Here is a 26765-nt window from a genome sequence, read left to right on the forward strand (position 1 = left end):
TCCAGGATAGATCACATCCTGGGCCATAAATCTAGACTTGGTAAATTCAAAAAAAATTGAAATCATTCCAAGCATCTTTTCTGACCACAATGCAGTAAGATTAGATGTCAATTACAGGATAAAAACTATTAAAAATTCCAACATATGGAGGCTGAACAACATGCTGTTGACTAACCAACAAATCACAGAAGAAATCAAAAAGAAATCAAAATATGCATAGAAACAAATGAAAATGAAAACACAACAACCCAAAACCTATGACACCCTTTCTGTGTTAAAAGCAGTGCTAAGGGGAAGGTTCATAGCAATACAGGTTTACCTTAAGAAACAAGAAGAAAATCAAATAAATAACCTAACTTTACACCTAAAGCAACTAGAAAAGGAAGAAATGAAGAACCCCAGGGTTAGTAGAAGGAAAGAAATCTTAAAAATTAGGGCAGAAATTAATGCAAAAGAAACAAAAGAGATCATAGCAAAAATTAATAAAGCCAAAAGCTGGTTCTTTGAGAAGATAAATAAAACTGACAAACCATTAGCCAGATGCATCAAGAAACAAAGGGAGAAAAATCAAATAAACAAAATTAGAAATGAAATGGAGAGATCACAACAGACAATACAGAAATACAAAAGATCATAAGAGACTACTATCAGCAATTATATGCCAAGAAAATGGACAACATGGAAGAAATGGACAAATTCTTAGAAAAGTACAATTTTCCAAAACTGAACCAGGAAGAAATAGAAAATCTTAACAGACCCATCACAAGCATGGAAATTGAAACTATAATCAGAAATCTTCCAGCAAACAAAAGCCCAGGACCAGACAGCTTCACAGCTGAATTCTACCAAAAATTTCGAGAAGAGCTAATACCTATCCTACTCAAACTCTTCCAGAAAACTGCAGAGGAAGGAAAACTTCCAAACTCATTCTATGAGGCCACCATCACCCTAATACCAAAACCAAAGATGCCACAAAAAAAAAAAAAAAAAGGAAAGAAAACTACAGGCCAATATCACTGATGAACACAGATGCAAAAATCCTTAACAAAATTCTAGCAAACAGAATCCAACAACATATTAAAAAGATCATACATCATGACCAAGTGGGCTTTATTCTGGGAATGCAAGGATTCTTCAATATCTGCAAATCATCACATTAACAAACTGAAAGATAAAAACCATATGATTATCTCATAGATGCAGAGAAAGACTTTGACAAAATTCAACATCCATTTATGATAAAAAAACTCTCCAGAAAGCAGGAATAAAAGAAACATACCTCAACATAATAAAAGCTATATTTGACAAACCCACAGCAAACATTATCCTCAATGGTGAAAAATTGAAAGCATTTCCACTGAAGTTAGGAACAAGACAAGGGTGCCCACTCTCACCACTACTGTCCAGCATAGTTTGGAGGTTTTGGCCACAGCAATCAGACCAGAAAAAGAAATACAAGGAATGCAGATTGGAAAAGAAGAAGTAAAACTTTCACTGTTTGCAGATGACATGATCCTCTACATAGAAAACCCTACAGAAACCCATCAGAAAATTACTAGAGCTAATCAATGACTATAGTAAAGTTGCAGGACATAAAATCAACACACAGAAATCCCTTGCATTCCTATACACTAACAATGAGAAAACAGAAAGAGAAATTAAGGAAACAATTCCATTCACCATTGCATCAAAAAGAATAAAATACCTAGAAATATATCTACCTAAAGAAACAAAAGACCTATATATGGAAAACTATAAAACACTGATGAAAGAAATCAAAGATGACACAAATAGATGGAGAAATATACCATGTTCATGGATCGGAAGAATCAATATCATGAAAATGAGTATATTACCCAAAGCAATCTATAGATTCAATCTATCAACGGTATTTTTAACAAAACTAGAATGAATAATTTCACAATTTGTATGGAAATACAAAAAACCTTGAATAGCCAAAGCTATCTTGAGAAAGAAGAATGGAACAGGAGGAATCAACCTGCCTGACTTCACGCTATACTACAAAGCTATAGTCATCAAGACAGTACGATACTCGCACAAAGACAGAAATACAGATCAATGGAACAAAATAGAAAGCCCAGAGATACGTCCACGCATCTATGGACACCTTATCTTTAACAAAAGAGACAAGAATATACAATGGAGTAAAGACAATCTCTTTAACAAGTGGTGCTGGGGAAACTGGTCAACCACTTGTAAAAGAATGAAACTAGAACACTTTCTAACACCATAGACGAAAATAAACTCAAAATGCATTAAAGATCTAAACATAAGACCAGAAACTATAAAACTCCTAGAGGAAAACACAGGCAAAACACTCTCCGACATAGATCACGGCAGGATCCTCTATGACCCACCTCCAAGAATAATGGAAATGAAAGCAAAAATAAACAAATGGGACCTAATTAAACATAAAAGCTTTTGCACAACAAAGGAAACTATAAGCAAGGTGAAAGGACAGCCTTCAGAATGGGAGAAAATAATAGCAAATGAAGCAACTGACAAAGAATCAATCTCAAAAACATACAAGCAACTCCTGCAGCTCAACACCAGAAAAATAAATGACCCAATCAAAACATGGGCCAAAGAACTAAGCAGACATTTCTCCAAAGAAGACATACAGATAGCTAACAAACACATGAAAAGATGCTCAACATCACTCATTATCAGAGAAATGCAAATCAAAACCACAATGAGGTACCATCTCATGCCGGTCAGAATGGCTCCTATCAAAAAGTCTACAAACAATATGTGCTGGAGAGGGTGTGGAGAAAAGGGAACCCTCTTACATTGTTGGTGGGAATGCAAACTAGTACAGGCACTATGGAGAACAGTGTGGAGATTCCTCAAAAATCTGGAAATAGAACTCCCATACCACCCAGCAATCCCACTCTGGGCATACACACTGAGGTAACTGGAATTGAAAGAGACACGTGTACCCCAATGTTCATCACAGTACTGTTTATAATAGCTAGGACATGAAAGCAACCTAGATGTCCATCAGCAGACGAATGGATAAGAAAGCTGTGGTACATATACACAATGGAATATTAGTCAGCCATTAAAAAGAATACATTTGAATCAGTTCTAATGAGGTGGACAAAACTGGAGCCTATTATACAGGGTGAAGTAAGCCAGAAAGAAAAACACCAATACAGTATACTAACGCATATATACAGAGAAGGCAATGGCACCCCACTCCAGTACTCTTGCATGGAAAATCCCATGGATGGAGGAGCCTGGTGGGCTGCAGTCCATGGGGTCGCAAGGAGTCGGACACGACTGAGCGACTTCACTTTCACTTTTCACTTTCATGCACTGGAGAAGGAAATGGCAACCCACTCCAGTGTTCTTGCCTGGAGAATCCCAGGGACAGCAGAGCCTGGTGGGCTGCTGTCTATGGGGTCACATAGAGTCAGACATGACTGAAGCGACTTAGCAGCAGCAGCAACACATATATATGGAATTTAGAAAGATGGCAACAATAACCCTACATGCAAGACAGCAAAAGAGACACAGATGTAAAGAACAGTCTTTTGGACTCTGTGGGAGAGGGAGAGGTTGGGATGATCTGAGAGAATAGCATTGAAACATGTATATTATCATATGTGAAACAGATCACCAGTCCAGGTTCGATGCATGAGACAGGGTGCTCAGGGCTGGTGCACTGCGATGACCTACAGGGATGGGTGGGGAGGGAGGTGGGAGGGGGGTTCAGGACGGGGAACACATGTACACCCATGGCTGATTCATGTGAATGTATGGCAAAAACCACCACAATATTATAAAGTAATTAGCCTCCAATTAAAATAAATAAATCAAAAAATAATAATTTCATGTCTGCAGTCACCATCTGCAGTGATTTTGGAGCCCCCAAAAATAAAGCCTCCCACTGTTTCTCCATCTATTTGCCATGAAGTGATGGGACCAGATGCCATGATCTTAGTTTTCTGAATGTTGAGTTTTAAGCAGACTTTTCCACTCCTCTTTCACTTTCATCAAGAGACTCTTTAGTTCTTATTCACTTTCTGTCATAAGGATGGTGTCATCTGTGTATCTGAGGTTATTGATATTTCTCCTGTCAATCTTGATTCCAGCTTGTGCTTCATCCAGCCTGGCATTTCACATGATGTACTCTGCGGCTGCTGCTGCTGCTGCTGCTGCTTAGTCGCTTCAGTCTTGTCTGACTGTGCGACCCCATAGATGGCAGCCCACGAGGCTCCCCCGTCCCTGGGATTCTCCAGGCAAGAACTCTGCATATAAGTTAAATAAGCAGGGTGACAATATACAGCCTTAATGTACTCCTTTCCCGATTTGGAACCAGTCTGTTGTTCCATATCCAGTTCTAACTGCTGCTTCTTGACCTACATACAGATTTCTCAGGAGGCAGGTCAGGTGGTCTGGTATTCCCATCTCTTTTAGAATTTTCCACAGTTTGTTGTGATCCACAGAGTCAAAGGCTTTGGCATAGTCAATAAAGCAAAAGTAGATGTTTCCTGGAACTCTCTTGCTCTTTTGATGATCCAGCAGATGTTGGCAATTTGCTCTCTGGTTCCTCTGCCTTTTCTAAATCCAGCTTGAACATCTGGAAGTTCATGGTTCACATATTATTGAAGCCTGGCTTGGAGAATCTAGAGCATTATTTTGCCAGCATGTGAGATAAGCGCAACTGTGTGGTAGTTTGAGCTTTTTTTGGCATTGTCTTTCTTTGGGATTGGAATGAAAACTGACCTTTTCCAGTCCTGTGGCCACTGCTGAGTTTTTCAGATTTGCCAGCATATTGAGTGCAGCACTTTCACAGCATCATCTTTGGGGATTTGAAACAGCTCAACTGGAATTCCATCACCTCCACTAGCTTTGTTCATAGTGATGCTTTCTAAGGTCCACTTGACTTTGCATTCCAGGATGTCTGGCTCTAGGTGAGTGAGCACATCATTGTGGTTATCTGCGTCATGAAGATCTTTTTTGTATAGTTCTTCTGTGTATTCTTGCCACTTCTTAATATCTTCTGCTTCTCTTAGGTCCATAACATCTGTGTCCTTTATTGTGTTCATCTTTGCATGAAATATTCCCTTGGTATCTCTAATTTTCTTGAAGAGATCTCTAGTCTTTCCCATTCTGTTGTTTTCCTCTATTTCTTTGCATGGATCACTGAGGAAGGATTTCTTATCTCTCCTTGCTATTCTTTGGAACTCTGCATTTAAATGGGTATATCTTTACTTTTCTCCTTTGCCTTTAGCTTCTCTTTTCTCAGTTATTTGTAAGGCCTCATCAGTCAACCATTTTGCCTTTTTGCATTTCTTTTTCTTGGGGATGGTCTTGATCACTGCCTTATGTACAGTGTCACAACCCTCCGCACATAGTTCTTCAGGCACTCTGTCTATCAGATCTAATCCCATGAATCTATTTGTCACTTCCACTGTATAATCTTAAGGAATTTGATTTAGGTCATACCTGAATGGTTGAGTGGTTTTCCCTACTTTCTTCAAATGAATCTGAATTTGGCAGTAAGGAGTTCATGATCTGAGCCACAGTCAGCGCCTGGTTTTGTTTTTGCTGATTGTATACAGCTGCTCCATCTTTGGCTGCAAAGAATATAATCAATTCAATTTCGGTTTTGACCATCTGGTGATGTCCATGTGTAGAGTCTTCTCTTGTGCCACCTGTACTTGTGGTCAATACCTGTGAGATCAAAGAGAAGGCAGCAAGATGTGGTTGAGGGAAAAGTTCAGCTATAATGTAGCCTCCACAAAGGCCTCAGTCAATCCACCAAGAACTCTATGGTCTCACAGAGTTTTTCTGAGCTGGGTGGAAGAGCCTGGGTCCTTAAACATTTGAGATAATTGAATATGGGCTGCTCCCAGGTAGGCAACATGAACTTGGGAAGACAGTTATCTTCAGCAAAGAGCATTTCCAAAACGAGTTGACAGCTGCAGGCTCTCAGAAGGAAATAATCTCAGCAGCTAGGAAAATAAGTCCCTTTAAGCTTGAAGAGGGATATAGGCAGCATCCACCTTACTCCTAAAAGAATCATACAGACAAGAGAAGTCCCTCTTTTCCACTAATGTTATACATGGAGGAGATGTGTGGAATATATCAGCCATTTCACAACCAGCTTGAGACTGGTTGCAACACATGTGGGGAAGGGGGGAAATGAAGAAAACTGCAAGAGAAACAAGCCCAGAGCCCAGATCTAGGATGCCTGTAGCCTACCTGGGATTCTGGAATGTTTGATATCAGTGGTAATACATGTCCTTATTGTTTGTAATAGTTGAGTTAGGGTTTTCTCTTACTTGCATCCCAAGAATCCTAGCCAAGGAGAGGTAGTTCTAGCAACAGATAATAAAGTTTGGAAAAACACAAAGAATGGGAAAGAAGGCATAGGTAGAAGAAACATGACAAAGAAAGCACCAGCAAAACCGAGGTCCTGGCAGAATATGGGATATACTGATGACTTCTTTTTTATAGTTGCCACAACTTTGTATTTGGAATGGTCAAATAAATTAGATGGTACTAGTATTCTGGTAAATATTTAAAGTGATTGATATGGTAGATATGTGTTTTGTGATAGCCCAACACCCCTTCCAAATAGCACTCCAATTTCTTTCTGGGGAACTCCTACTCCTGGACACCCATGGGATTTCAGGAGGTCACATTCATCAAATTCTTCCTTATTTACCCAATACAGTGTAAGGTAGGTATGCTTTCTTGGTCATTTGGACCTTGAATCTAGAACAAGTGACAGAAAAATTACAAAAAAGGTGGAGGTTTGTTTTTTTGCCCTTTAACCCAGGAGCAGTGCCCTAGTGTTCCTACAACACCTGTTGTTAAGGAACTTAAAATGGAGGAAGTCTTGCTCAGGTTTCAGAAGCAAGAGAGCAGGCCTCTGACCTGCCTGGACACTGCCCGGATTACATGTCTGCCCTCAAGCACATCAAGTTAGGCAGCACTTTAGATAAGAAAGAGAGTGGGTCTTGAATCCTCTTAAGCTCCTGAGGGCCTGGCCAGCCCTCCTGGGCCTAACAAGTTTTATGACTCACAAGGTGAAACAAATAGCATTGTACAAGTTAAACCAGAGTGGCACTTTTGCATGCAAACTGATGGTATCAGTTCGCAGCCTGGGATTATAAGCGGGAGCCCCCCAAACTCCAATTTGAAGTCTCACCCATGGGATGGACACACTGCCTGAGGCCTTTTTCCAACTGGGACTCCAGGTTGCTGTTAACCAGGGACTTCCCAGTGCTGTTTAATCTGGATATTGGTTGGCCAATTTGGTGATGTTTGTGCTGTTACTTTTCTCTATTGTTTCTATTTCTCTTCTTTTAATGACTGCATATTGAAATGAAATCAAATAATCTTCTATAAAAAATTGAAATTATTTATTTGTGTGTAATGAGTGGTTTCTTTTGGTAATGAATCCTTTGAACTGAAAACTAAAGTACAACTTGTGGAAAAACACCTGTTTCCTGTGAGCCATGCCCCCAGTCAACACTGGCCTCCTTTTGCTTGTTTCCAAGTCTTTTTCTTCTGTCTTCCTGTTCATATTGTGCACTCCTGGAAGCTTACTCATTTTCCACCAATACCCAGTCTCTCTCTTTAACAAAAGAACTCCTACAAGGTCCTACTCTATAGCACAGGGAATTATATTCAATATCCTGTGATAAGCCATACTGGAAAAGAATATTTTAAAAAAAGAACGTAGGGACTTCTCTAGTGGTCCAATGGTTAAGATTCTTTGCTCCCAATGCTGGGGGCCTAGGTTCAACCCCTGGTCAGGGAACTAGATTCCTCATGTGGCGATTAAAATATCCTGAGTGCTGCAACTATGATCTGGTACAGCCAAATAAATAAATAACTTTTTTAAAAAAAAGAATGTGTGTGTATGTGTGTGTGTATAACTGCTGGATAGCAGAAATTAATACAACATTGTAAATCAACTATATTTCAAATTTTTAAAAAATGACTGACACACCCCACTGTCAGAACTCTTGAGCTTTACCTAGGCACTTGGATTCTAAGCTCAGGATAATATTTCATCTTTGTTTGCAATTTGGTGTCTTTATGAGGTTAAGTGTTGGTCATTGGAGCGAAGCAAAAGTAATGATATTTCCAACTTGTTCCCCTACAACGGAAGGTTCATGTGCTCTCATGAGCCTTTCCCTTTAATCTTGGCTGGGAGACAATGAGAACTGGACCCAAGCTAACTTGAACCATGAAATACATGGAAGCCCTCTATTGAGGATAGCAGAGTAGCTTTACTAGCCTTGGACTGCACATTTCTCAGCTGTGATCTGAGAGAGATATATATACCTTGAATAAGTCACTGAATAGTAGTTCTCTGTTGCAGCATCTTAACATGTGCCCTGAGTGATATAACTTCCAATAAGTTCTTAATTTATGATCAAATATATTTATCTGACATGCAAAAGAAACTAGTGTTAGCAATATGAAAGTTTTAATAAAATTCAAACTTTGGTGGGGTTTTGTATCCTAAATATTGGTGCATAAGAAATATTTAAACAGTTCAGCAGCCAAGAGAAGCTTCTGCAGACACTGGAATATTTATAGTGTAAGACAGGAAGAGTCATGGTATTTGTGTTTCCATAAGCCCAAGGAACCATTTTCATCTTGGATCCAATCTAGAAATTATTTTTCCTGCCAAAGCCTAACTTGGAGAAAATCCTCTCTTCACCAATGTGGAGCAGAAGCCATAGGAGGAGAAAACTGAGTTTCCACTGAAGAGAACAGAGCCACAGCACAGAGAATATGATCTTATTTCCAGAGTTGTACGATAAAAGCCATGTGTTTTTTTTTGCAGGGTTGGAGGGGACAAGCCTGCCTAGTAATGTAGTTGCTACATCTCACAATTATAAACTTTGAACAATTACTCAAAGTAGACATAATTTTCTATAAATTTTCCAAACACCATATGGCACAGATATTTACTGACCACTGTATATTTATGTGCTCCCCTACATTTCTCAGCCTTCTTGCAATTAGTCAGAACCGTGGGGTTGATTCTGGTTACAAGTGTAATGTATCATGCCTGCTGCTACCGCTAAGTCGCTTCAGTTGTGTCCAACTCTGTGCAGCCCCATAGACGGCAGTCCACCAGGCTCCCCCATCCCTGGGATTCTCCAGGCAAGAACAGTGTGTGTGACTCTGTGCAACCCCATAGATAGCAGCCCACCAGGCTCCCCCGTCCCTGGGATTCTCCAGGCAAGAACACTGGAGTGGGTTGCCATTTCCTTCTCCAATGCATGAAAGTGAAAAGTGAAAGTGAAGTCACTCAGTCATGTCAGTAGTTCTCTGCTGACAGTTGTCTGTCCGACTCTTTGCAACCCCATGGACTGCAGCCTACCAGGCTCCTCCGCCCATGGGATTTTCCAGGCAAGAGTATTGGAGTGGGGAGCCATCGCCTTCTCTGGTATCATGCCTAGGTTCTAGCATTTAAGAGTCAACAAGTGTAGTTAAAAACCTCCCTATAAAGAAAATTCCAGGCCCTGTTGACTTCATTGGTGAACTCTACTTAACATTAAGAGATACCAATTCTCATAAACTTGTAGAGAAAATTGAAGAGGAGGAAGTATGTCCTAACTCGTTCTATGAGGCCAGCATTATGCTGATAGCAAAACCAGTCCAAGATATTACCAAAAGATAAAAACCACCGAAGAAAACTACAGATCAATTTCCCTCATGAACACAGATGTAAAAATTCTTTAAATTTTAGGAAACTGAATCCAACGATATATAACATAAAAAGTATAATGCATCATGACCAAAAAGAGTTTAGCATAGGAATACAAATATTTTAACATTCAAAATTCAATCAATCTATTTCACATTAACAGACCATAAAAGAAAAGCTATATGATAATATCAATACATGCAGAAAAAGTATCTAACAAAATTCAACATCCATTCCTCATAAAAATTTTCAGCAACCTTGAAACTAGAAGGCAACTTCCTCAGCCCAATAAAAAGCATTTATTTACAAAAGAACTACAACTGATATTATAATTTATGATGAATGACTGAATGTTTTTCCCTTAAGATCATGATAATCAATCACTCTTGCCACTCCTATTTACTATTGTACTGAAAGTTCTAACTAATGCAATCAGGCAAGAAAATGAAAACAAAGATATTCAGATTGGGGAGAAAAAGTAAAACTGTCTATTCAAAGATAAAATGATTGTCTATGTAGAAAACAGAATCTTCAAAAAAAATTAGAACTAGTAAATGAGTTCTCTATACTATATATTATACAAACAATTGAAAGTTTAGGTATAAATCTGACAAAAGCTTGTAAGATCTGTATACCCAAAACAATAATGGCTCAGACGGTAAAGCATCTGTCTACAATGCAGGAGACCTGGGTTCGATCCCTGGGTTGGGAAGATCCCCTGGAGAAGGAAATGGCAATCCACTTCAGGACTATTGCCTGGAAAATCCCACGGACAGAGGAGCCTGGTAGGCTACAGTCCATGGGGTCGCAAAGAGTCAGACACGACTGAGCGACTTCACTTCACTTGAAGTGAAATTAAAGTTCATGGATCAGAAGACTCAAGATTGTTAAAATATTAATTCTCCCAAAACTGATTTATATATTAAATTTAATTCAATTTTCACAACCTCAGTAGGCTTCTTAAATAGAAATTTACAGATTGATTCTAAAATGAATATAGAAATGTAAACATGTTTTTGAAGACAAAAAACAAATCTTTTAAGAAAAACTTGTAGAAACAACACTCAAAGATGTACTAAAAAGCTACATTAAAGACGACAGAGGGGCACTGGTATAAAGGTAGACAAATAAATCAATGAAACAGAACAGAAAGTCTAGAAATAGGCCCACACATACAAGGTCAACTGATTTCTGACAAAGGTGCAAAAGCAATACAATACAGAAAGGGTAGTCTTTTCCTTTAGTGCTGTAACAATTTAACATTCATATTGCAACAAAAAACTTTGAGCAATACCTCACACTAAAGACAAACACCAATTCAAAAAGGATACTAGTCCTGAATGTAAAACAAAACTGTAAAATATCTAGAAGAAAATATAGGAGAATATCTTAGTGACTTTTGGGTAGGCAAAGATTTCTTAGATATGACATTGAAAGCACAATCCATAAAAAATATATTAAAATGACTTCATCAAAACTAAAAACATCTGTTCTTTAAAAAGCAGTGTTAGGAAAGTTAAAAGACAAGCCACAGATGGAGAGAAAATATTTGCAAGTCACATATCCATTAAGAACTCTCAAAACTCCATCAATAATAAACAACCTGACAAATCTGGAAAAGATAATCCAAAGTATATAAATAGATGACAAATAAGCACAGAAAATATGCTCAACATCATTAGAGAAATTCAAATTAAAACCAAGAGAATGCTATGTACCATTCAGAATGGCTAAAATTCAAACAATTTACTGTATGCACAAAGTGTTGGCCAACCCACTTTGCTGATTCACACTGGATTCCTGATCTGAGCTCAAAATAAACCTTTGTTAAGCTATTGGCTTTTTAATTTGTCATCATAGCCCATTCAAGTTTGATTAGGAATGCAGAACCACTGTAAACCACACAGAGTTTGAAATTTATCCTAAGGATTAGACGTTGTGAGAACTCTATGAAATGCTGTTGTCTCTGCACCTGGTGATGAGCCTGGACTCCCCATAGATAGCAGGGGTAGCTGTCAGGAAAGCTAAATGTGAAGTGGGAGAGAACAAGTGGAAACCGGAACATGCAAGGACAAAGTGGAAATTGTCTGTTATTACCATCTCCAGCTTCAGTGATGTGGGTGACCTTCAGAAATTGGCATCATTTGTTACGCAGCTGCACATGTGTGTGGCCCAGAACTTGAAGAAGCTGAAGGAGGTCAGGCAGAAGCTGAAGAACCTGTGTGTCCAACTGACATGTGGTGCTAACAAGGTAAGCCAGAGTATCAGTGGCAGTGTGCGTGCTCTGCAGTATTGCCTGGCACCTTACACTGACCTGAATCTTTACCTTCTAAAGTCTCTTGTGGCCAACCAGAAACCAGAACCATACAAACAAGGCAATTCTGAGAAACATAGTTCTGGGCTTAGCTAAGCTGATACAGTACAAAGTCAATACATGTAGCCTAACTCAATACAGACCCCAGCAGAGATGGCAACATGACACCCAGAAGAGGACTTGTCAGCAGAACTTAAATAACACAACAAAATAAAACAATACAGAATCAAAATGATCATTTTATTAGCCACACCTGGCTAAGGATATTCATCAATTCTTCAGAGGAAAACAAAGGAAATTCATGTGTAAATGACTGTACACAATGTAAAGTACTGTGATTAAAAACACAGGTTTTATAAAGTTAGAAATCCATTTAAAACCTGTGTGTTCTTATGCAAGTTCATTATCTTCTCTGTGACTCAAGTATACATTGAAAATTGGGGAAATAAAACTCTTCTCATAGGCATGTTGTGAGGATTAACTGACTTGAAAGCACTTAGAACAGTGTGTGATGCAGCAATGCTTATTAAGTGCTATTGTAATAATTACTGTATATAGTCATGCTTTAACTTTGTAATGAGATATACACATGTATGATTCTTGGTAAATTTATGGGTTGTCTTCATGAAGTTCTGAATGAAATGCTTCTTCCATGTGTTACGGTAGGTAGATACTTGGAATGGGAGTTTCTGCCTGACAGTTGTAGGCATGATTCTGGCGTCCAGAATGGGGAAAGTCAAGTTTAAAGTCTCTCTTGCTGAATGCTTCCATTTTAGAAGGTATCTGTTATATTATATACCTCATTAACATGAATTATTATCACTTATACATATTTATATGTCTCATCAATACAGGAGTTCCAACATAGGAAAATGATATATTCATTCCATGAATAATTAGAGAGAAGGCAAAAACTGTTTACCTTTTAAAAATCTCTTCTAAAAGCTGCCGTGTGTTCAGTGACGACTTCTTCTCAGGTAAAGTCAGAGTATTTAAGTAAATGTGACTGCAGTTCATCAGACTCAATTCTGGACCTGGGGTGATTTTTCACTAGAATGTGTGTACTTGTGCACACATGCTTGCACGTGCACGTGTGTGTGTGTGTGTGTGTAAGACAGGCTGTTACCAAATGAGAGTTTGTATTTAGTAGATTTTTACAGCCAATTTGGTTGAATGTATTTTGCTATTTTAAAATAGCCAATACCTTTTGGGAGGAAGGCCTGGGGAGCCATGATTATGCAAGACCAAACTGGTTAAGAAAGTTTATATAAAATCATCTCTTTTTTGTAACCTAGATGTGGCTGAGCCTTTCAAATTTCTGTTAGCTTAAAGAAAAGAAGTCTTTAATGATATATAAAATATCATGGAGTTGCATCCTAATGAATGTCATATCTGGGATCTTTCCAGGGTCTCCAGAAGAGTGAGCAGGGCTCTTCTCTAGTACCTGGTGGTTGTGGACAATTCCATGCCATGGTTCACAAAAGGGGTCGAATCTGTCCTCTGGTCTCTAGCGGAGCCCATAAGAAGAAATATTGCCTCAAGTTCCCGTCTAGTTCTGTCCACTGTTCAACTTGAAAAAATAAATCCATTCTTTTAAAATTTATTTAAATTTTTTTAAAATTAAAAACAATTTTTTTATTTAATGGATTTTTTAAAACTGAAGGATCATTGTAGAAAATATTTGTTTGATAACAGAAGCCTGATTTTTAGCTAAGGCACACTGCTTCCCAGAATAAATGACTACATCTTCTGCCTCTGACCCCCCTGTTGTGGAAACATGATCAAGTTCTAGCCAATGGGATTTAGTAGAAGTGCAACTCTGGGAAAAGTTGTTTAAAGGAGCTGAATCAGTTGGGGGTGGGGGAGGGCTTTTTGTTTTTCTTCGTTCTCTTTCCTACACTACATATTAGTAATGGCTGAGGTTTCAACATCCACCTTGGGACATGGGTTGACCTTAAGGACAGAAGCCACATGGTGAAAATGGCTGAGCAAAAGTGAGGATGATTCTAAATTACTGATGGATTTTATGGAGTTGTCATAACAATTGAAGACTGTCTACCTGTGAACTTGTTTTATGCAAGAGAATAAACCATTGCATTTTTAGCTACTATATTCAGGTCTCTATAATTAACACTAGTTTCTGAATACAATTACTGATACAGTTAGGAAAACTTGGGTTATTTATCTCCTGGTTCAGGTCTTTGCCAGGATGGTACCCTCTGTGGATCCTCCTTCAGCTCCTAATCTAGCTTTCCCACCTCAGGTTGGTGACAACTGACTAAATTCCAATGGTCACTGAATGTTCTCCTATATGATTGCCTCATTCCTTTCTACAGGAGGAATTTAACCCCTGGGTTCCTTTAAGCGTCAAGCAGTATCTTTGATTTCAGCTAGTAGACCTGAATACAGACCAGTTGTTAGTTCCAGAGCAGTCTCATTTTTTTGAGTGAGGATGGTCTGAGTCACCCAATTCTAATTTACACACCTCCTCAGTGAAAACTGTGAAGTGGATGGCCCACTTAACTATGCCACCCACGGTATCAGTTTAGGTCCTCCAGAAAGCAACTGCCAATGTGAATTAAATGTAGAAGAGATTTATTGGGGGTACCACCTGGAAAGGATAAAGGGAAGAGGATGAAAACCCACAGATTTGCCAGACAGAAGTGATGAATTTGGTTTGTAACAGAGGGGGAAATCTTCCCAGCTTTGCTACTCCAAGGCTGAGGTCCTAGTTTGGGACTGATTACAGCCAGATATTTAATGGGGAGATCCTAAAACCAGTGAACCACAGCGTGCTGAGGTAAGTCCACACCAACACATGGACTGCTAAACTAAAAATATGGGGGAGATCCAAAAGATCCTGGGGAAAAGTAAAAGCCAAGGGAAATACAAGAACTGGCTGCAAGTTGGAATGCATTCCTTAACCATGCACAGTTTAATCAGCAGAGGGTAGAAGTCTGACAAGCACAACTGTCTGAACACAACTTCTGCCAAATTAACTGGCTAACCAACTAAGCTATTTAGACACATGGGCAACCTTTAGGAAGTTGGGCGAAAATGTAAAACTAATTAAAAACCTGAATAGAGACATCAGCAGGTAGATGCTGAGTGCGGTGACATTGTGGGGGTTGGAGGTAGGTGAAGACAGATTCTATGGTTTAAGTTCAGAGAAGTAACTAAGCATCAAACAAAAAAACAACTATACAAAAAAAACTTTCAGAAAAATAAAACAATCAAGTTATGAGAAATATTATATAAAATATTATAAAAATGTCCACTTTTAAACCAAAAATTACTGGACAAAGAAACTGAAAAATGTACCCCCAAATCAGGAAAAAGTAGTCAATAGAAATCAACTCTGAGTAGACCTAGATATTAGATTTAGCAGAGAATGTCTTCAGAGTAGGTATTATAAATTTGTTCAAGGTCTAGCTGTGACCGGCTGAGGAGGCGCGGCGGCATAGGGACGGTACCCTTGCCGGGCTACTACAGCACTACGGTGTCAGTTGGTCCCGCCCAGAACACTTCAGTTCTGCCCTGGAAGGATATATTTAATAACTGATTGGTGTGTCCCTTGAATACAAGAAAATGGAAACTGAACAGCCAGAGGAAACCTTTCCCAACACCGAAACCAATGGCGAATTTGGTAAACGCCCTGCTGAAGATATGGAAGAGGAACAAGCTTTTAAAAGATCTAGAAACACTGATGAGATGCTTGAATTACGCATTCTGCTTCAGAGCAAGAATGCTGGGGCAGTGATTGGAAAAGGAGGCAAGAATATTAAGGCTCTCCGTACAGACTACAATGCCAGTGTTTCAGTCCCAGACAGCAGTGGCCCCGAGCGCATATTGAGTATCAGTGCTGATATTGAAACGATTGGAGAAATTCTGAAGAAAATCATCCCTACCTTGGAAGAGGGCCTGCAGTTGCCATCACCCACTGCAACCAGCCAGCTCCCGCTCGAATCTGATGCTGTGGAATGCTTAAATTACCAACACTATAAAGGAAGCGACTTTGACTGCGAGTTGAGACTGTTGATTCATCAGAGTCTGGCAGGAGGAATTATTGGAGTCAAAGGTGCTAAAATCAAAGAACTTCGAGAGAACACTCAGACAACAATCAAGCTTTTCCAGGAATGTTGTCCTCAATCTACTGACAGAGTCGTTCTTATCGGAGGAAAACCTGATAGGGTGGTAGAGTGCATAAAGATCATCCTTGATCTTATATCAGAGTCTCCCATCAAAGGACGCGCTCAGCCTTATGATCCCAATTTTTATGATGAAACCTATGATTATGGTGGTTTTACAATGATGTTTGATGACCGCCGTGGACGTCCTGTGGGATTTCCCATGCGGGGAAGAGGTGGTTTTGACAGAATGCCACCTGGTCGGGGTGGGCGTCCCATGCCTCCCTCCAGAAGAGATTATGATGATATGAGCCCTCGTCGAGGACCTCCTCCACCCCCTCCCGGACGAGGTGGCCGGGGAGGTAGTAGAGCTCGGAATCTTCCTCTTCCACCACCACCACCACCTAGAGGAGGAGATCTAATGGCCTATGACAGAAGAGGAAGACCTGGAGACCGTTATGATGGCATGGTTGGTTTCAGTGCTGATGAAACCTGGGATTCTGCAATAGATACATGGAGCCCATCAGAGTGGCAGATGGCTTATGAACCACAGGGTGGCTCTGGATATGATTATTCCTATGCAGGGGGTCGTGGCTCATATGGTGATCTTGGTGGACCTATTATTACTACACAAGTAACTATTCCCAAAGATTTGGCTGAATCTATTATTGGCAAAGGTGGTCAGCGGATTAAACAAATCCGTCATGAGTCAGGAGCTTCGATCAAAATTGATGAGCCTTTAGAAGGATCCGAAGATCGGATCATTACCATTACAGGAACACAGGACCAGATACAGAATGCACAGTATTTGCTGCAGAACAGTGTGAAGCAGTATTCTGGAAAGTTTTTCTAAGACTAGTGAAGAACTGAAGGAGTCCTGCATCTTTTTTTTTTATCTGCTTCTGTTTAAAAAGCCAACATTCCTCTGCTTCATAGGTGTTCTGCATTTGAGGTGTAGTGAAATCTTTGCTGTTCACCAGATGTAATGTTTTAGTTCCTTACAAACAGGGTGGGGGTGGGGGAGGGTGTGCAAAAACTAACATTGAAATTTTGAAACAGCAGCAGAGTGAGTGAATTTTAATTTTTGTTCATTGTTGGTGGTTTAAAGAAGTCCCCCCATGTAATTATTGTGAACACTTTGCTTTGTGGTCACTGTAACATTTGGGGTGGTGGGACAGGGAGGAAAAGTAACAGTAGTCCATATGTCCCTGGCATCTATTCAGAGCAGTGTGCAGAATGTAACGCTCTTTTGTAAGAAACGTTTTATGATTTTTAAAATAAATTTAGTGAACCTATTTTTGGTGGTCATTTTTTTTAAGATGGTCATTTTTCAAATGGCTGAATTCCCTCCAACCTACCCCCGAACGGAACACTAAGTTTAATTTTCAGTCCTCTGTTGGATATAAATAAATGGCATCTCTTCTTGGACTTAGGCAAAATATCTTGACAATACTCAGTTCTGGTGATTCTTAATGATTTGAAGTCCATTGCTTGAGGAAATTCCACCACACATTCATGCTTATAATAAGCTGGGGATTTTTGTTTGTTTTTGCAAATGCTTGCCCCTACTTTGCAACAATTTTCTGTTCGTGATTCTGAAGAACCAAGGTGGGGAGCAACACAACCGATGGAATAGTGGTATAAGTTTATACCAGAAGCTTAATGACAAGTTTTATCAATCAGAATAATACTTGGTTATGGAAGTGACTGATGCTAAATAAATTCTGATTATTTTTTATTAGATGATTTCTCACATATAGACTTAAACTGTCAGCTTGGTAGTGTCTATTAGTTAAACTTTGTAAAATATATATATATATACTTGTTTTTCCATTGTATGCAAATTGAAAGAAAAAGATGTACCATTTCTCTGTTGTATGTTGGATTATGTAGGAAATGTTTGTGAACAATTCAAAAAAAAAAGATGAAAAAAATTCCTGTGGATGTTTTGTGTAGTATCTCTTGGCATTTGTATTAATAGTTAAAAGTTCACTTCCAAATAAAACTCCCATAATGCTAAAAAAAAAAAAAAATTTGTTCAAGTAATTAAAGAAAACTATGTTTAATGAATTAAAAGAAAATGTTAAAAATCAGTCAATAAACAGAGAAACTCAATAGAGAAATAAAAATCATTAAAAAGGACCAAATGAAAATTCTAGAGTTGAAAAGTATAATAACTGAAAAAAAATTTAATGAAGGTATTTAAATATCAGAAGGTGTTAAAAAAAATTTAACAAAGGAGTTTAAAACTCTTGTTTTAAGTTCTATTTTTTAAAGGCAGTTAGGATAAATTACTAGTCTTTTCCTACTAAAACAATTTCTAAAAGTCAGAAAATTATTTTCAAATGTTGCTTATGTTTCTATTTCCTCTTTTTCTGGGAACTTTTGAGGTGGTTAATAACTAATTGTCGAAATATTAAAACAATTTCCCAACTACACTGAGGTTTACACAAATATAAGAAGAAATTTTCCTGCAGTAGTTTCTGAGAGGTCAGATTTTTGCCCCAAGACTTAAAGCATTTGGTAGGCTATTTTATCATTGATAAAACCATTTGTATTATTTTTAGAAACTTGGGCATGGCATGTAGTTTGCTCAAAGGAAAATGTACTGTGCTTGTATGACACAACCAAATTCCTTCAGCTTCTTCAGCTATGCTTAAATTCAATGGTTCAGGGGAGGGAGGTCCATGTTTCTTTGAGTTATGTGGTTTTCCATTTCTCTTTCAACCATGGCTATTTCAATCCCTTCAAGGCCTCTTTTTACTGCCTATAGTTTACAAAATGTCACATTTCTTCCAACTTCTCAATTTTCTCTTTTATGACCATTCCCCTTAGTATTAGATACCAATCCTGACGAAAGCTAGGCCTCTTTTTGAGAATTCAAAATCTATAGAATTGGGTATTTTAGGGAAAAATCGACATATAGGCTTGCAAATCAAACACCCACTGCCTAATTGACACTGATTTTATCAGTTTACATATACTTCTTATTCCTTTTTTTATTGCTTCTCCCACACACTGTCTGAACCCTGTGTCTTATATTTCAATTTTTGATGAAGTAAATTTTGATGGCTTTCTAAATAAAAATCCTGCCACTGTGAAGTCATAACCCTATGATAGAGTTCTGACACTGACCTCATGCTGAAGACTCTGTGGTGTGGTCTTTTGGAGTACTTTCTCTTCTGACCCTTGAAAATACTTACTTTGATATATTTGTGGCTGGAGTAATCGCTTTATTAATGATTGTGAAAGATGGCCCAAATACCATGCAATTATGTTACTCTATTCAGCTTTGCAGGAAGGAGGCATAAAATCCCTTGTAAGCCATCTCTTCTTGGAAACAAAACTTGCTTTCAAATCAATGCAAATGCAGTCTGTTACAAACACAGGAAACAGACAAAATGTATTGATTATTTCATTTGTTTGATGTTTAGGCCCTTATACAAAAATAGGGGATAAACTCCTGTTTCAGTAGATCATAGATATTTTCTACTTTTCTTCCTCTTTCTACCTCTTCCCACATGTACAAATGCTGTTGCCATCACTACCACACAAGCCAAAGAATCACTTTTCTAGCATTTTTCTTAATGAAAAATGGGATAAGGTTACATTCCATGTGTGCATTCTTCTTGGAGTACCTCTGTGATGTTCATTTCACTGACCACATCCTATTTATCATATGTGCTAAGACATACAGTACACATGTTGTGGATATAAATAACAATTTTATATACTGTAATAATGAATGTGTAATAAGTGAATTTTTCTCAAGTCCCTATGACAGCATGGGAAGTAGGAAGGGAGGAAACACATCTGTGTGGATCTTCACTGAATACACTGGAGAAGAACAGAGGTGATAAACAAAACCTAGAGGACAAAACCATTCACCAGGGTACAAGGGACACAATCAGGGGTGATGTCAGCAGGTCCTTGTGATCAAAAGCAATAATAGGGTGAGAAATAGGGCGGGAGGACTCCAAAGCCCAAATTAAACTCTTCTATGTATTTTCCAGTATTCTTAGTAACACACAACTATGCTTTGGAAACTTGGCTTTTTATGCTGTTGGCAACATCTTAATAATGAGTTTTAAATTATAAAAAGTATAAAGTATTCCATAGTCCTTCACTCTTATTTGTGAAAATACATGGATATGCCCTCCATTGGCACATAGATTAAGTATATTCCATTGTGTAGAGCCCTTGTTTTCCTAGGCTCACAATTAGCCAACATTTTTCAGTTTCCCTTATAGAAAGTTGGGCCCATGCCATTGAATGCCAGTGGAATCTGGGCATAAGTGATATATACAACTTCCAGGCCTGGAGGATGGCAAGACTCCAAGGGAATACTAAAGCCACCAAATGATAAGAGACAAGGTTCTTGAAATACTGTGTGGAGCAAGGTCATCTACACACCGCTGGTGTATTTTGACATGACCAAGAAATAAATACTCAGTGTTATCTCAGATTTGGAGAGTCTTTGTTACAGAAGTTCAACTACCTAGACTAATACAACTAGGATCTTTCAGAGAAAATGATGTGGAAATTTCTTCTAATTATTATAGTAGTTCGCTTGTGAGAGATAACATTCTGAAGTTTTATAATAATTTGTCAGTTCAAATAAATTATTCTCTACTTTCTGTTAGATAATAATTACCTTGGAAACTATTTTAAAGAGATATAACCAATCCTAGCTTTGACCTAGTGAATCAGAACCAGGTAAATCATAGGCAGTCACATTTGAAAAACTTCCCTGTGTTTTACATATACCCTTGGCTAAGAACTACTACTCTAAGATAACCCAAATTTTACCTTTAGATCAAAAGTTAGATTTTCAAGTCTCCTTATTTAAGGTCCATCTAATTTACTTGACTGAATTAGGTTTTTTTAAAAGTCTATTTGATGTTATTGTAAAAAATCAATGTAATAAAATTGACCTTTTATGGGTGTACAGTTTTTATAATGTATAGTTTTAGGCAATACCACCAAAATCAAGATATAGAACAGTTCCATCACTCCAAAAACACTGCTTCCTACTATCACTCTGCGGTCACACTCTTCTCCTACTACAACCCACTGCAACCCAAGGTCAGCAAAAGGAAGAAAATAATATAGATTACAGAGGAAATAAAACAGATAAAAAGCAATAGAAAAGATCAATAAACCCCAAAGCTGTTTTTTTCTGAAAAGATAAAACCAACAAACGTCTAGGCAGGCTTACCAAAAAGCAAAGAAGGATTCAAACAAAATAATAACTGAAAGAGGAGAAATAACAACTAATACCACAGAAATAAAAAAAATCATAAAAGAATACTATGAACTTATACCAATAAATTGGACAATCTAGAAGAAATGAAAAAGTTTCTAGAAACATACAGCCTGCCAAAACTGAGTCAAGAAGAAACAGATAATTTGAACAGGCTGATCACTAGAAGTAAAATAAAAACTATAACAACAACAAAAAAAACTCTGAAAACAAGAGTCCAGGAACAGATTGGTACACAGTGAAATTCCACCAAACATATAAAGAACAACTTATACTTGCTTCTTAAACTATTCCAAAAGATTGAGGAAGAAGGAAAAATTTCAAATTCATTCTATGAAGCCATCACCCTGATACCAAAACTAGACAAGGACACTACAAAAAAAGAAAATTACAGGCCAGTACCTTGATAAATACTGATGTAAAAATATTAAACAAAATATTAGCAAACCAAATCCAATAATATATAAAAAGTATCATACACCATGATCAAATTGGATTCATTCCAGGGTCACAAGGACGGTTCAAGACATGCAAATTAATCAATGTGATATAACATAGAAACAAGAGAAAAGGACCACATGATCATCTCAATAGATACAGAAAAAGCATTTGATAAAATTCAACAACCATTTGTGACAAAAACTTGCACCGAAGTGGTAGAGGGAACATAGTTGAATATAATAAAAGGCATATACAACAAACCCACAGCCAATGTAATACTCAACAGTGAAAAGCTGAAAGCCTTCTTGCTAAATTCAGGAATAAGACAAGGATGCCCACTCTCACTACTACTATTCAACACAATAATGGAAGTCCTAGCCACAGTAATCAGACAAGGAAAAAAAAAGGTATCCAAATTGGAAGGGAAAAGGTAAAACTATTACTATTTGCAGATGACATGGTACTCTATAGAGAGAATCATAAAGACTCATTATAAAAACTATTAGAACTAGGGAATTCCTTGGTGGTGCACTGGTTAAGACTTGGTGCTTTCTCTGCAGCGGCTCAGGTTCAATCTCTGGTCAAGGAACTAAGATCTTGCAAGCTGTGTGGCATAGCCAAAAAAACCAAAAACACAAACAAAAAACAAACCTAAAAATCTATTAGAACTAAGAAACGAATTCAGCAAGGTAGCAGAATCCAAGATTAATATCCAGAAATCAGTTATATTTCCTTACACTAACAATTAAATATTAGAAAAAGTAAGTAAAAAAGAAATGTCAAAAAATATGTAGGAATAAATTTAATCAAGGAGGTGGAAGACCTATATGCTGAAAACTATAAAATATTGATAAAGGAAACTGAAGATGATTAAGAGAAATGGAAAGATATCCCATGCTTTTGGATTGAAATAATTAATACTGTTAAAATGGCAACACTACCCAAGCAATCTACAGATTTAATGCAGATTCTATTTCATTGCAGTACCATAGAAATTAACCCTACATTGCAAATCAACTACTTCAATTAAAAAAAAAAAGTACATCACATACTCTGCTGGAATTCCATCACCTCCACTATCTATACTGGAAGCAGTGCTTCCTAAGGCCCACTTGACTTCACATTCCAGGATGTCTGGCTCTGAGTGAGAGACTATACCATCGTGGCTAGCCACATCATTAAGATCTTTTTAATACAGTTCTTCTGTGTATTCTTTCCATCAAGGAGATCAATAAAGATAGTGAAGGTGATGGAATTCCAGCAGAGCTATTTAAAATCAAAAGATGATGCTATTTTAATATGTGTGCACTCAATATGGCAGCAAATTTGGAAAACTCAGCAGTGGCCAGAAGACTGGAAAGTCAATCCTCATCCCAATTCCCAAGAAGTGCAGTACTAAAGAATGTTCAAACCACCGGACAATTGCACTCATCTCCCATGCTAGTAAGGTTATGCTCAAAATCCTCCAAGCGAGGCTTTAGCATTACATGAACTGAGAACTTCCAGATGATCAAGCTGGGTTTAGACACAGCAGAGCAATCAGAGATCAAATTGCCAATATTCGCTGGATCATAGAAAAATCAAGGGATTCCAGAAAAACATCTACCTATGTTTCATTGACTATTCTAAAGCCTTTGACGGTGTGGATCATAACAAACTGTAGAAAACACTCAGAGATATGGGAATACCAGACCATCTTACCTGTCTTCTGAGAAACCTGTATGCAGGTCAAGAAGCAACAGTTAGAATCCTGAATGGAACAACTGATTGGTTCAGGATTGAGAAAGGAGAACAATAAGGCTATTTATAGTCATCCTGTTTATTTAACTTATACTCAGAGCACATCATGCAAAATGCCAGGCTGGATGAGTTACAAGCTGGAATCAAGATTGCCAGGAGAAATAACGTCAGATATGTGGATGAAAGTGAAAGTGAAAGTGAAGTCACTCAGTCGTGTGGACTCTTTGCAACCCCATAGACTGTAGCCTATCAGGCTCCTCCGTCCATGGGATTTTCCAGGCAAGAGTGCTGGAGTGGATTGCCATTGTCTTCTCCAGGGGATCTTCACGACCCAGGGATCAAACCCGGGTCTCCCGCATTGCAGGCAGATGCTTTACCGTCTGAGCCACCACCACTCTAATGGCAGAAAGCAAAGAGGAACTAAACAGCCTCTTGATGAAGGTGGAGGAGAGTGAAAAAGCCAGCTTAAAATTCAATATCAAAAAAAATTAAGATCATGGCATCTAGTCTCATCACTTCATGGCAAAAGAAGGGGAAAAGGTGGAGGTAGTGACAGATTTCACTCTTCTCAGGCTCTAAAATCACTGTGGATGGTGACTGCAGCCATGAAGTTAGAAGACAATTGCTTCTTGACAGGAAAACTATGACAAACCTAGACAGTGTGTTAAAAAGCTATGACAAACCTAGACAATGTGTTAAAAAGCAAAGACATCACTTTGCCGACAAAGGTCCATATAGCCAAGGCTATGGTCATTGCAGTGGTCATGTACAGTTGTGAGCTGAACCAGAAAGAAGGCAGAGCACCAAAGAAGTGATGCCTTCAAACTGTGGTGCTGGAGAAGACTCCTCAAAGTCCCTTAGACAGCAGGAGATCAAACAAGTCAATCTTAAGGGAAATCAACACTGAATACTCATCGGCGGACTGATGCTAAAGCTGAAGGTCAAGTATTTTGGTCATCTGATGTGAACTGCTGACTCACTGGAAAAGTCTCTGATGCTGGGAAAGACTGAGGGCACAAGGAGAAGAGGCAATCAGAGGATGAGATGGCTGGATGGCATCACCAATGCAATGGATAGGAACTTGGGCAAACTTCGGGAGATGGTGAGAGACAGGGAGGCCTGGCGAGCTGCAATCCACCAGATTGCAAAGAGTTGGACATGACTGGGCAACTGAACAATAACAACAATGGATTACTCAGCCATAAAAAATAATGAAAGATACCACTGCAGCAACATGGATGAACCTAAAAGAATATCACACTAAAATGAAGTCAGACAGAGAAAGACAAATACTATATGGGGGGCTCAGAGGTAAAGAATCCGTATTCTGATCCCTGCCACTGCAGGAGACACAGGTTTGATCCCTGGGTCAGGAAGATCCCTTGGAGAAGGAAATGGCAACCCACTCCAGTATTCTTGCCTGGAAATCCCATGGACAGAGGAGCCTGGTGGGCTACAGTCCATGGGGTTACACAGTTGGACACAACTTAGCGACTAAGCAACAATATATGGAATCTAAAAAATAATACAAATGAACCTATATACAAAAGAGAAACAGACTCATGGACCTTGAAGGCAAGCTTATGGTTATACCAAAGGGGAAAGAGAAGGAGGGAGGGATAAGTTAGGAGTATGGGATTAAGAGATACAAATTACTGTACGTAAAATAGATTAAGCAACAAGGATTTACTATACAGCACAGAGAACTATAGTCAACATACTGTAGTAACTTATATTGGAAAATAATCTTACACACACACACATAGCTTGATGCAGACCTGAAACTAACATACTACTGTAAATCAATATTCAATTCAAATATGAAAGCTTCAATTCAATTTAAAAAGTTTTCCCAAATTAGTTTACATTTTTATATAACTTTTGTTAATTCTTAATTACTATATACAGTAAGTTAAAGAATTATACCAATTAAGGAGTTAATGTAAATCTGATGCTAAGTTGGAAATTATAAGCTACCTAAAAATATGAACTCAAACATTCCTATGTACAGAATTTTAATGATTTTAAGCAATTGATAGAAATTATAAAAGAAAACTTTTGTTATAACAAAAAAGCTCATAGGGAAAATTCTGTACAATTTTAGAAGTACTGTGCTAATATTTTGACAAATTCTAACAAATTACTTATCAAGATTACTTCTGATAAGCTTCAAAAGCTTTTCTAGAATATCAAACTTTTTTTCACCTTGGGATAGATATTTATCACTAAATCAGACAAATTTTCTTAAAATAAAAATAGTGCCATCATTTAAATTTAGATATAGCTCTCTAATCCACTGCTAACCTTACCTTGAAGACATCTCATCTATCATAACACACATATTTATACATACCAGATGAAAATAAAAGCAAATGGAACTATTTGGGAATGCAGCTTGACCTGGTCAGATCATAACACACATATTTATACATACCAGATGAAAATAAAAGCAAATGGAACTATTTGGGAATGCAGCTTGACCTGGTCAGATAAGACTTCCTGCTGTAGCTTTTGTACATACTTTTAGGGTTAGCATACTATTTCCTGACGTTTCGGTGACTAGGATTGTGTATTAACACTACACCAAAGTAGTCATCCATCACAATTGTTGGAGGAACTGCTTATTATTAAGCTTGTTTGTTGTCTTTTAACTTTAATGTAGATTGTTCCAGGAGAAATATCTTACTTCGTTATATTCAAGATAATAATATTCCATCATTCTCCCTCAACTCCCCACACTCCCAAGAAGGCTTAGTATGCATTTGTATGCAACAAAAAATTACCTTCTTAGCAGAATGATCACTTTTCTAAGTAATTGTTTAACTCTCATTTCCAGAGGCCAAACAAGGGAAGATTACAACTGAGATAAATCCAGGACCTAATTAATTATTTCAACATATTTTTCCTTGTAAACAAAAATCTCTTGCCAAAAATCTGCAGCTACGGTTTGGCTCTCCCTGTTTATATACACATGCATGCATGCATGGAGACGCACACGAATGAATTGCCTATATAAAACCCCGCATTTCCAGGGTGAGATATATGTAGAGAGCAACATGGAAACTTACATTACCATATGCAAAAGAGATAGCCAATAGGAATTTGCTGTATGGCTCAAGGAACTCAAACAGGGGCTCTGTAACAACCTAGAGGAGTGGGATGGGGTGGGAG

At 38.1% G+C, this 26765-nt stretch overlaps 2 protein-coding genes across 7 annotated transcripts in view; one reads left to right on the forward strand and one right to left on the reverse strand.

The window, feature by feature from the left end:
• RPGR (retinitis pigmentosa GTPase regulator) overlaps window positions 1-26765 on the reverse strand; it is a 177464-nt gene that overhangs the window by 85655 nt on the left and 65044 nt on the right. For 3 of the 6 annotated variants that reach the window (XM_060407496.1, XM_060407495.1, XM_027962905.3), the window contains one exon: window positions 16971-19524. The exons of 1 other annotated variant lie outside the window; for it this stretch is intronic. In XM_060407496.1, the coding sequence (XP_060263479.1) occupies window positions 19504-19524 (21 nt within the window). In that variant the 3' untranslated portion in view covers window positions 16971-19503. Of the gene's footprint in view, window positions 1-15449; window positions 19525-23657; window positions 23991-26765 lie in introns of those variants that run through there. 2 more of the 6 variants (XM_027962909.3, XM_060407492.1) reach the window with 2 other exon arrangements.
• LOC101123349 (heterogeneous nuclear ribonucleoprotein K) lies at window positions 15450-17445 on the forward strand. Its single transcript, XM_004021999.6, has one exon. The coding sequence runs from the start codon at window positions 15612-15614 to the stop codon at window positions 17001-17003; it is 1392 nt and encodes a 463-aa protein (XP_004022048.2). The 5' UTR covers window positions 15450-15611; the 3' UTR covers window positions 17004-17445.

This window comes from Ovis aries, chromosome X (genome assembly GCF_016772045.2).
Source record: "Ovis aries strain OAR_USU_Benz2616 breed Rambouillet chromosome X, ARS-UI_Ramb_v3.0, whole genome shotgun sequence".
NCBI lineage: Eukaryota > Metazoa > Chordata > Mammalia > Artiodactyla > Bovidae > Ovis > Ovis aries.

What these genes read in the sequence shown, in the direction of transcription:
- LOC101123349 (XM_004021999.6), top strand. Translation starts at nt 15,612, where the DNA reads ATGGAAACTGAACAGCCAGAGGAAACCTTTCCCAACACCGAAACCAAT.